We start from the raw sequence: 12,840 nt of genomic DNA, 5'->3' as shown, positions 1-12,840 counted from the left end.
GATACCGTCCATGTGTTTGAGCACATAATTATAAGATTTTCGGTTAAGAACAACTGCTTTCGAAGTGGCTTCGCCAATATTTTAATTCTTCTTTTAAATCGATGACACAAATGACTTTCTCATCACCATCTGTAAGCAGAATATCTAAATCCATGCAATTGTCACTTCATTTCTGTGGCATAATTTAAATTGTATAGAAATTGTATTTGATTGTTGTGCTTTACGGTCAATCCAAACCTACCTTTCATTAAAGGGATTGCGTTGTATAAAAAGTTGAAAAAGTGGATCCTAAACTTTGGATCAAGTCGATCGCCCAAGATTGCCAATAAATAATTTGTCTCGGATTGGGCTCAGAACTCTAGATATTATAGGTCATATGACAAAACATTAAATAATACGGAATAATATTTAATAATTTGAAGTAATAGGGCGCTTTATAGACATATTTAAATATATATTTCTATCATCATCATCATCATCATCAGCCATTTTCAATCCACTGCAGGATGAAGGCCTCTCCAGCAACTTTCCAGTTGCTTCTGTTTTGAGCACTGGACATCCATTTACTACCCACAAACTCATGAATTTCATCTATCCATCTCCGCCTTTGTCTTCCAGGTTTTCTTCTAGCTCCTCTTGGATACCATTCTGTTATTTTCTTAGTCCATCTGTCATCATGTCTTCGAGCTATGTGTCCTGCCCAAGACCATTTTAGTTCTTTAGTTTTGATAAGAATGTCCTTTACTTGAGTTTGTTGCCTAATCCATGTGTTTCTCTTCTTATCTAACAGTCTTATTCCCAATATGATTCGTTCCATTCTTCGCTGTGTGGTTCTCAGCTTCTCTTCCATTCTTTTGGTGAGTGCCCAAGTTTCACTTCCATAAGTCATGGTGGGGAGTATACATTGGTCCATTATTTTACGTTTCAGACAAACTGGGATATTGCTCTTCAGTATGTGACTATATTTCCTGAATGCTATCCATCCAAAATTTATTCTTCTCTTGACTTCCAGCCATTTATCATTATTACAGCTAATAACTTGTCCCAGATAAGTATATGACTCCACCTTTTCAATTACTGCTCCTTCAATCATTATGTCTCTTTCTGTGGCATACTTGTTCATCATTACTTTTGTTTTAGCCATATTCATCTTTAGTCCAAAATCCTTACTAGCTGTGCATAACTGATTAAGATTTTCCTCTAATTCTTTGGGATCATGGCTTATGACCACAATGTCATCTGCAAATCGCAAATGGTTTAGGTACTCTCCGTTCACATTGACTCCTTTCTGCGACCAGTCTAATCTTCTGAAAGCTTCGTCAAGGGCAGCAGTAAACAGCTTAGGAGATATTGTGTCTCCTTGTCGAACTCCTTTCTCAATTTTAAATTTCCTACTGTCTTTGTCTAGTCTAATAAAGGAGGTAGCACTCTCGTATATTTTCTTCAAAATCATAATATATGGGGTATCAATGCCTTGTCTTTCCAGTGCCCGAAACATTGCCTTATGCTGTATGGAGTCAAATGCCTTTTCATAATCCACAAATGCCAGGCATAATGGTGTTTTATATTCATTTGCTTTCTCCATTAGCTGTGATATTACATGAAGGTGATCCATAGTTGAGAATCCTGTCCTAAAGCCAGCTTGCTCTTTCGGTTGATTCTCATCCAGTATTCTTTCTAATCTGTTAGTAATGACCCTTGTGAACAACTTGTAGATGTGGGATAACAAGCTAATTGGTCTATAATTTCCAATTTCTGATTTATCTCCTTTCTTATGCAGCAAAACTATGATTGCATTATTCCACTGCTTAGGCGTCACACCTTTTCTAATGCACTTTGTGAAGAGCCTTGCCAGTTTTTGTGTTATGTCTCTTCCTCCCAATTTTAACAACTCTACAGTAACTTCATCTTCCCCCGGGGCTTTCTGATTCTTCATTTTCTTCAATGCATGTTCTACCTCATCAGGAAGAATATTGGGTATGTCGTATGTGTTGCTACTTTGCAATCCATCTTCCCCACTGCTGGCATCATTCCCCTGCTCCTTGTATAATTCTCTATAGTAGTCTTCTGCTATTTGAATTATGCCTTCTCTGCTGTTTATAAGTACACCATCGCTATTCTTCAGTTTCGGTATCATTTGTCTTTCTGTATTACTGCTCATGGCTGCTGATTTAAATCCTTTGTTTTCCCTTAATGCTTGTTCTACTTTTCTTGTGTTAAATCTTCTTATGTCCTCTCTGAGTCTCTTTCTAATGGCTTTGCATAACTCAGTATACTCAATTTTCTCCCTGTCAGTGTTTTTCTTGCTTTTCATTTGTCGTCTTCGGTTCATCATGACAAGTGTTTCTTGACTAATTTTTTCTTCTTTGGATTTCTTTTTCCATATAGGTTTCTTGGGCTTTATCACTTTCAAAAAGTTGTAATATTCCTCGTCGATATCTTGGTCCTCAGCAGTCTGCAGAAGCTCATACTTGTTCTTAAGTTCCAGTACATACTGCTTTTTCTCCTCTTCTGTTATCTCAAAGACCTTTGTATTATTTACTCGAGTCAGTTTTTTCCTTTCCTTTCCTACATCTATATCAAGTGTACATCTTACCATTCTGTGATCACTTCCAACATTTACCTTATTTAGGACGGTGACATCATTCACAATATATCTTCTATTAGTGAGGATGAAGTCGATTTCATTAGTAGTTAATCCATTTGGACTCTTCCATGTCCACTTTCTGTTCACCCTTTTCTTGAAAAAAGTGTTCATTACTGACAGTCCTTGAGATTCTGCAAATTCCACAAGTCTTTCGCCTCTTTCATTTCTTTCACCAATTCCAAAATTTCCTATAGTTCCCCTTTCTGTGCTGTTTTGTCTTTTTCCAACCTTAGCATTGAAGTCTCCCATAATAATAGTGTAGTGGGTTTTCTGCTCATCTAGAAGACTCTCAATTTCAGTGTACATTTCTTCAACCTCTTCATCATCATGGCTCGATGTTGGTGCATAAATCATTATAATCTTTAGCTTGTATCTCTTAGAAATCTTTAGTATTAGTCTTGACACTCTTGGTGATGTACTTTTGAATTCCAAAATGTTGTTTTTAAAATCTTTATGGACCAGAAACCCAATTCCACCTTCACTCCTTTCACTGTTTCCATTGGTGTACAGCAGATTTCCACTTGATAGACTTATAAGTGATTCATTTCTTCTTCTTGTTTCAGCCAAACCGATGATATTCCAATTCACATTTTCTAATTCCTTTTCCAGCTCTAATATCCTGTCTTCACCGATGAGGGTTCTTACGTTATAACAGGCCAAGTTCAGTTTCCGTGCATGGCAGCCTGGTCGTACCCAGAGATTCTTAGCACCCTCTGCTTCCACTCTAATCCTCTCGCTGCCGTAAGAGGGAGAGTGAAAGCTGCTGGGGACTGAGGGCCATTTGTTTCGTCGTGCTTTCATATTGCTGGAGGGGTTGGTCTTTTCCTCTTCATGCTGACCAGGCATCTTGAAGAGAACCACTCTACACGTTCGTTGCCACCTAAGTGACGTAACAGGGCTTACCATCGAGAAGGTGTGCATGAGTGGATTTTAGGGAGGCAGGCCAACCGGACTTCTCCTAAATCTTCTGTAATAGAGAGATATTGGATCCATCAGTGTTTTAGGCTGAGTGTCTGATAACACACAGGATACCTGTTCCCCTCTAATATATTTCTATAGAGATGTTTTTTCATCTTTTTATCAAATGTTAAACGTGTGTCGTAAAATTTAGGTATGACAATTGGTATGACAATTATCCTAAATCGTGGTCACCAACCTCTGACTCGCGAGAACACTTTGTTGACTCACTTGAGAAAGTTACTACTTTTTTTTTACAAAAATAAAAAAATCTGTGCTTTTTATTTTTGTTGATATAAAATTATTACCAGTGCACATATGTATGTAATTCATACAAATTCTATAATATCATAATATAAGGATTGTTAAATGTGCAGATAAAAATTTGTTTGAATTTGAATACTGACCCATCAGTTGAAACCCCAGGATCAAATTGACAAAAACTGACCCACTATAAAAAACTGTTGACGACCACTGATCTAAGTAAAACACGTAGCTATGAATGAAGTAGAATTGCGTAGACTAGCGTTTCACAAACTGGGGTTCATAGACCAGTTCCAGGGGGTCCGCGAAACGGTAGTCGACCATATATATATATATATATATATATAGGGTGTATTAGTTACCAATTCAAATCAATAAAATGCACTACACTTTCATCGTTATCATATGTTCTGTTATAAGAACCAATTTCGAACGCCTTTGTGACATTTTTCTAAAGCACATTTCTGGAGGTCACTACCAAAAACAATAAAAACAATTTGCACTTTCCGGTTTATTGGGCTTTTCTGTTACTGCAAGAAATTATAAACGGGTAGTAAAGTCGATGTTATTGCATTTACGAAAATGCCGATAGCTGGAATTGTGTCTTTTTTTTTTTTTTTTTTTTTTGCGTTATTATGGTGAAATGTGTCCCCTTTACTGAAATCTTCAATCGTATAAAAAACATAAATAAATTTTCAGAATGTTCTCTTCATTCCTTTTTTTTAAGCTTCGTAAACTTGTTACTCCGCGCAAATCGTGTTAGTTGCAATTTGTGCGTTCCGTTAAAAAATGCTTATGCACCTATTGAAATTTATAAAGAAAATAGAAGATTATCTTGGAAACAAACGCCTCTTGATGAATTTCTGAAGAAGACGACTCCTTGTGCAACAAACCAACGAGTGCCGAGCCAGTAATAAGTGATCAATGAGTGTGCATTTAGTCGATGATGAAGAATAAACATTCTTTAAAATTTGTAAGTCATAAATAATTTCTTTATTATTATAATTTGCTTTATATAATTATAAACTTTATTATAATTATTAAAGTAAATTGTGAATTCCATATTTGAACCCCTTGATTTTACAAGCTACGTTTTAATTTCTTTGCATAAATCAATCATTGTTTAAACATAAACTAATTAGCTAACTAATTTCATTATTGAGAACGTTGAGAACCCCTGTTTTTAATATTATGTCTATGGGATTTAATTTCCGCTTTATGAGCCCGCTTCAGTTTCCCTTGCAAAGAGTGAATGATATGCATTTATTTCCACAGCAGTTAAGAAGAGGAACGAATTAACTCGTAAAGTCGAGAACTACCTGTACTGTACTTATGCACCCTCTCGCTGACTACTCGGCTACGGCAGCCAAATAGCAACCTGAATTCATTAAACTGAAACGCCTCCTACGTTATGGGCCATCACCTTTTAACAGGATTTTCAAATGTAAAATTGAAAAGTTACAATTAAATCGCCTACAATTTACGAGTAAAAATGCACTGTTAGCGACCTTGATTTGGAGGCAGTCTTTCCTGGCCCAACTAAATCTCTTTATTTTAACTCTGTTAATTAAAAGTGAACGAAATATTGTGGCATTTTTTATTAAGAGACAAATAACGCAGTACAATACAATGCAGTATTTAGCAGTTCAAATAATGGGTTATAGACACAACTTGTTAAGCACTACATGTCCTTACTAACAGTTTAACATGGCAGAAAATGAACTTTTACAAATACAGTATCTCACTTCCCCACTTCCGAAAAATAAAGGAAAGGATAAAGGGAGAAAGATAAGCCTTTTTTCAGTATTATGCACTGAAAATAAATCAGTTGTTTCATTATAAATATATAAATTTTTGATTAAGAGCTTCAATTTACTTATTGAGTAGCTGTCTTTAAATTCCAAATCTTTAAGTGGATAAGGTGTTCTTCGTGCTTAAATGTGTCTTTTAGCCATATTTGTTTAGAACTCTTTGGATATTGTAAAATGGGATAACTTGAAGTTCTAAGGTCAAAAGAGAACTGTCTGAGTTGATCAAAGAGTAATTTATTTTTAAAATTGAATTTAGTTTTTTTACCTCTTGAGTGGGAAGTAAAATCCTAATTGCGATAGTGTCTATTTTCTAAAGTCAGAATTGAAAATTCTGTACCATTACTAATTTCGGTATTCTTTGTAAAAAGGTATTCATGATTTTCTCTGCAACGTTAGCCCTTGACCATATATTAATTGCACAGTTAACAGCTGAATCAATAATCACAAAATATGTATGTTGTTGATAATTACGCGATTGAGTTACTTTCCTAAAGAGTAATTTGGTTTTATTTTCATTGATAATAACCATGCATATATATCTGGTATCATACAAAAGTAATTTTAATTCTTAAAATCTTAAAACAAATAAGAAGAAAGGAGTTGCTATAAATACTTACTTTTGGGTTTAAAAAGACCAAAATTGCATCCAGTTTTATTAGAGAATTATTTTCTAGTTCCAGCGAAAACAAGTCACCTATTGGTGAGAAAATATTTGCATTTAAACTTCTAATGTTATTGTTTGACAGTTTTAAAACTGTCAATATTTTAAATCCTAAAAATGCATTTTCGTCAATGAAATCTATTCTGTTATTCCTTAAAGAGAGGTAAACGAGACTTGAAAAATTTTGCAGTTCATTTGTTACATTCATAATTCCGGTATTTTCGATAGAGAGGTAAAGTAAATAGTTCTTTATGTACGAACTAAATACGGGAATGCTTGTTATCACGCTGTTGTTGATAAATATGTCTCTGATGTCGTAATAGATGTTTGAAGAATCACTGAGGATCGTAGATTTTGAAACAAGTACTGAAGTAAATTGTAAATTCCATATTTGATCTCCTTGAAGTTCTGTAATTTGTTTAAGAGTAAGTAGGGGTTTATTATCTAAAACGGACTCAAGCACTGGTACATCGCATACGTTAACATATAGAGAGATATTGCTTCCTTTCAGGCCTTCGGGATTTTCACAAAGATTTTCTTTCACAGTATTGTAGACGGAGACGTCACATATTTCTTCATCTCTAGCTACCAAAGCTGATAGGCTCGAAAACAGCATTGTTAAGAACACAATAAAGAAGTTGAAATAACCGAAATACATGACTTTTTAAAGCACTTGATTGCTCAGAACTGTTTATTGACGTTCATTTTAAGCTGCTTCACTTTCCCTTGCAAAGAGAGAATGATATGCATTTATTTTCACAGCAGTTTGTACAAACACACCGCACACTGTAAAATACCCGAAGTCACTCCAATCCAAACATCAACGGAATAAAACTGGCAACGCTAAGCAGCGTTCCTACTGCTATGGCTTTTGTAAGCAGAAAGTAATGCATATACGTCACATATTGCGAAAGCGGAAAAATACGTGCTGTTCACATCTTGGATTTTCCGGTAGATGATTACGCAATATCAGTTATTAGCTCGCGGAAGAAAATGAGATTTTTTAAAGTATTATGTATGATATTTCATTAAAAAAAAAAGAAAAAAAAATATATATATATTTTTTTCTTATATATATATATAAATAAGAAATATATATTTCTTATATATATATATATATATATATATATATCCAGACCAGAGGTGTATTGCTAAAAAAAAAAAAAAATAGTACCGGAACACTCTTTCTGCAGAAGACTAAATGATAACGCCACACCAACTGTACAGTAACTGAATCAGACTTCAGATTCGCGGTTCATAGAACAACCAGTTCTAGTTCAGCTTATGGCGAATCAAAATGAAGCGTTTGCACGCATCACAGTATATCTCATTCGTTGGATCTCTTTATCTAACACATTGTACTTTAGTAAGAAACGTTCAAGTTTCATTGCGAAATTTATATTTTTACTTTTAAATAAATTTTTAAAGAAATCTATTAATTTTAAAGATTACTATTAATATATATTTTTAGTAGCAATGGGTAAAATAGATATTTCTCCCTTCCCTTTGATTATTCCGTTGTTTCATAATATTAGGTGTATAAATTTAATGATTTTCTATTATGATATTTAGGAAAAAGTACCGGAACGTCGTTCCGGTCCAACTACACCACTGATCTAGACCAATCCAATTGGGCATCATTTCACCGAACTCCTCTACTGACATGGAGATTACTAATCTCCATGTCAGTAGAGGAGAAAAAGTAACTGAGATATGAAAATTTCTTTTAACTGCAAACATATTTTTTTATGATGCCTGTATTTATCTACAGCTTTGCCTGTGGTTTTTTTTTTTTTTTTTTTGTACTGTATGGCTAAAATAATAATAATAATTTTGTTATTAAGGCTCCCCGAGTGTGCGCTCATAACCATAAGCTTATTAGGAGAGTGTGTGTTCACGGGATGATTTTCATGTTGTGCGGGCTAAGAAAATTGGAATAACTCCGAGGGACCTAACATTCTAGGCTGTACTGTAGTTAGTCTCGAATAAAATGACTTCTGAAATGTTTCCAGTCATCGACGGGAATCGATGACCGAAGGAATCTGTATGTAGGAAATAATTTCAACAGTGTTCACTTGTATTTCAGCAAAGCATTTGACTCGGTACCGCATGAGAGGTTTCTCTATAAGCTGGAACACCTTGGAATCACAACAACAATACTTATATAGATCGCAGGGTCGTGCAGGATAGGGGCCAGTGGGTAGGGGGCATTGTGATTAATGGTTACTCTTAAGATCGGGCCGAAATAAGAAGTGCAGTTCCCCAAGGATCGGTACTGTTGTTGTTTTTGATTTTCTTAATTGACAACGACCAAGGGATACATGGCAAAATGATGTCACAATCTGTAGATAGTTAATACCCTGCAATTTGCAGAACTGAAGCCTTCCTTAGTAAAACCAGCCTTTTGTTCCCCTCACCAATTTCGTTGCCGTTCTCTGCACCCGTTCCAGATGATCCTTACTAAAAAAGAGGCCCCGGACCTGTACCAGTACTCAAGATGCGGCGTAACCATTGCCTTGATGATGAGATAATCAATTCTTTATCGCTGCTGGAAAAATTCCTGTATATCATTGGCAAAACCCCATGAGCTGTACTGGCAGCTTAAGCTACAGTTATGAAGTTCTCTGAGCAGTGTCTACACTGCTCAGGGAACTTTATATCTGACTGCACAATTTTCATTTTCCATTACCCTGAGTGTACAACAACACAGTTGGTATATTAATCTGGGACAACTGCTACCCATGTGCAGTACCTTGCATTTGTCGCTGTTAAACTTCAACTGGCATTTCTCAGCCCATCTGCCTAATTTTTCTAGATCTTGTTTCAGTAGCTTATCCTGATTACTGGCATTAGCTGTCCTGGCAACATTTGTATAATTTGCAAACGTAGACATTACGCCTGATATGCCTTCATCAATATGAAGGCATATTGATGATAATAATAATAATAATAATATAAATAAATAAATTAATTAATCAATTATCTGTTTATACTCCGGGACAACCGAACGGTCAGAGGAGTTTACAAGATAGACAGAATACAAGAAACAGCGCTGTATTGAGCAGTCACGGGCTTGAACCCCAGTCACTCAAGGTACGTGTACTTATGCACCCGCGCGCCTGACCACTAGGCTACGGCGGCCTTATATCATTAATAAGTATAGAAAACAACAACGGGCTCAGCATTGAACTCTAGAGGTCTCTAGGAATAACATTAGTCCGTGAAGAGCAGTGTTCATTAATAACCACTCTCTGTCTTCTCCCACTCAACAGTACCTTTATTCATGTCAGTAACTTACCCTTAGTGCCGCACCTCTCCAATTTGTATAAGACTCTTTTATGTGTAGCAGTATCAAATGTTTTCCTGAAATTCAAGTATACACTGTGCTGCCACTTTATTAGCTATACCTACCTAGTAGCGTGTTGAGCTTCCTTTAGCCTTCAAAACAGCCTGAATTCGTCAAGGCATGGATTGAACAAGATGCTGAAAGCGTTGTGCAGGAATGGAGTACCGTGCAGACATGAGTGTGTCACGCAGTTCCTTGAGATTCGATGGAGGCGTAGGCCTGCAACGAACAACCTTTTCCAGCTCATCCCAAAGATGTTCAATAGGATTGAGATCCGCAGATTGAGCTGGCCACTGCAGCAAAGAAAAGTAATTGTCATGTTCCTGGAACCATTCCATAGTGATTCGGGATTTGTGCACCGGCGCATTATCCTGCTGGAAGTAATCATCTGACTGGGATAAACTGTCAACATGAACGGATGCACTTGGTTGGCAACGATGTTTAGGTACGATGTGGCATTCAGGCTTGAATCATTGGGTATCAATGGACCCAACGTGTGACAAGAAGACATTTCCCACACCATAACACTGCCCCACCGCCTTGCACAGTAGTCGTTAGACATGACGGGTCCATGGATTCATGTTGTTTTCGCCAAATTCTGAGCCTTCCATCAGCACGATGCACCAGGAACTTCGACTCGTCAGACCAAGCTACTGTTTTCCAATCCTCGATAGTCCAGTGCTGGTGTTGCTGTGCCCACAGGAGGCGTGCTCTCTTGTTTTTCATTGATAACAAATGTACGCGATGTGGCCGTCGGCTGTTGTAGCCCATTGCGACTAATGGTCCGTTGCGATATTTTGTTCTGCGCATCAAGGTTGTATTCTGACGTGATGTGCGACATTGTGGCCCGTCTGTTTGCTTGCACAACTCTAGCCATCCTCCTCTGACATTTCTCATCAACAAGCGATTTTCTTCCACAGGAGTGCTGTTTAGAGGATGTTTTCTGTTCGTTGCACCATTCTCGATACACCCTTGAAACTGTGGTGCGCGAAAAGTTCAGGAGAAGTGCCGTTTCAGAGATGCTTTGTCCAGCACGTCTTGCGTGTACTACCATGCCACGTTCGCAGTCCGTTAGATCACTCATTTTTCCCATTATTAATACAGTTATACGCTTAACTGATACTAGAAACGTTGTTCTGCTGCATTTATATCCACAACTGTGATCATGTGACTTGCAACGTTGTGGGAGAAACCATTTGCGTGCACAGCAGGGGTGTACCTAATAAAGTGGCAGCACAGTGTATGATACCAAAATTATTTTTTGCATCCGGTTCCTTTGTTGCTGCATCATAGTATCCAACAGATTTGTCAAACAAGAAGGCCTCTTAACAAATCCGTGCTGTGACTGCAGTATAATTGCATTTCTGTATGGATGGTCCTACATTACTTCTTATTCTTGATTGTATCCCATCCCTGTAAAAATAGTCTCTTCTGTTAAGAATAGACCACGCTGGCAGAAATTCTTCTCCATGAGCCTTCCACAGTCTCTTCACGTCCAGATTGATTGATAAAGCTCGTAACATGTACTCCGTCCTGTTGTGTTTGGGAAAAATTGCAGACACTTTCAAATTTATTCCAAACTCGCGACTTTTTCCCAATTGGCCACTACTTGTTAAGTAAGTCCTGAGAACTCCTGCTCTTAATATCAATGCGAGCATGTTCAACAGTATTACTTTTCGTGCCCTTACAATATGATATCTACTCTATAGCTGCATTTACTTTTGTCCCTGGCAAACATATCCTGGTTACACCTATTGCACCTATCCTTTTTTCATATTGCACCCATCCTTTTTTCACAATATATATATATCCTGTTTTCCTGACAATGGGTCACCGACAATGACAACCTCCTGTGGGACCAGCGGAGTCTGTCTTCGGGATTGCCTCCGTGTTGCCTTATGCACAAGTGTAAGCTCTGTCATTCTTTCAGTTAGGCAGTTAAAAGCTTGATGGGTCACCCCATTTTAATTCATTCTAAGGACATCTAACCTATTTTTCAGGCTCTCATAATTCCGATAATCGCCCATCAGATCGCCGAGTTCGCTCCAAATTTCCTCACACTTTTTGCACTGCACACATATAAATACATCTCTTTCTAGATTGTTCACCCGCAAAAATCGCACATGTAGCATATTTTATAAGACTGTGATCACTAGTAGAACTGCCCCTTGAATTTCCCCCTAGCCACAACACCCCGCTAATTTTAGCCTATTACTTTGCTGCTGTATTCTGAGGCATGATTTTCGTTGTTTAAATTCAATTTAATTTGAGAATACTACGCTAAAATGATTGATATCTAAATTCATAATACGTATTACGTTATCAAGTTTACGTTAAATGTATTATACAATTAAGTTTTCGTTAAATGTATTATACTATTAAGTTTTCGTTAAATGTATCATACTATTAAGGGTTTGTCAAATGTATTAGGTTATCAAGTTTACGTTAAATGTACTATGCTATGCTGTTACGTTCGTAGAGTTTTTAATAGTTAGGCTTTTATAGGCTTACTAGAAATGAAATTTCTTAGCTAAAACAAAAAATACTGCATATGCTAAGCTTCGAGCTACTTATTTATCAGATTTAAAACCCTACAATACAATTACCATAGTGCAGAAGACTCTTAAAGTATTTATTGAACATAATTTAATATCTTTTCTTTCTACACATTAAAATAATTTTTCTCCTAGTGATATTTATTCAACCAATGGGAGCAGAGGGATGCGGTAATACGTAAAAACTTGGTAACACGTAACAAATACTAACTAATATACGTAATAGAAGTTTGTTTTTCTGTGGAAAAAGAAGCTTCTGTTTAAGCGTGGTCATGATAAATAAATCTTGTGCACGCGCTTTTCTTATCCAGATTGACCATGCGGTACCATTCTTGATTATTTCCATATGTAACGTATTTATATATTCATAGCTGAGAAAGTGACACACACACAGTGTCTTTTCCTCAGCTATGAATGCGTGTGTTTGGAGAGAGAGAGAGAGAGAGAGAGAGAGAGAGAGAGAGAGAGAGAGAGAGAGAGAGAGCACTAGAAGGAAAAGGGATTAATTGTCCACCGGATATGAATGGTATAACAAGGGTATGAGATTGTGCAAGGTTCAATGGATAGAATTTTTCTCAGCCTGGTCTGTGCTTGTTAAC

The 12,840-nt window shown here is 36.7% G+C and overlaps 1 protein-coding gene across 1 annotated transcript in view; it reads right to left on the bottom strand.

Moving 5' to 3' along the window:
- LOC150077460 (uncharacterized) overlaps positions 1-6,956 on the bottom strand; it is a 92,470-nt gene extending 85,514 nt beyond the window's left edge. The window contains exon 1 of the mRNA XM_090385910.1: positions 6,297-6,956. Within this exon, the coding sequence (XP_090242036.1) occupies positions 6,297-6,956 (660 nt within the window). The remainder of the gene's footprint in view (positions 1-6,296) is intronic.
- Between the last annotated feature and the right edge of the window lie 5,884 nt (positions 6,957-12,840).

The sequence above is a fragment of the Mastigoproctus giganteus genome, chromosome 12, assembly GCF_048544385.1.
Source record: "Mastigoproctus giganteus isolate SK-2022 chromosome 12, ASM4854438v1, whole genome shotgun sequence".
In the NCBI taxonomy this organism is placed as follows: Eukaryota; Metazoa; Arthropoda; class Arachnida; order Uropygi; family Thelyphonidae; genus Mastigoproctus; species Mastigoproctus giganteus.
Note: the sequence above shows the minus strand (reverse complement) of the source record. Positions and strands in the feature narration are given on the sequence as shown.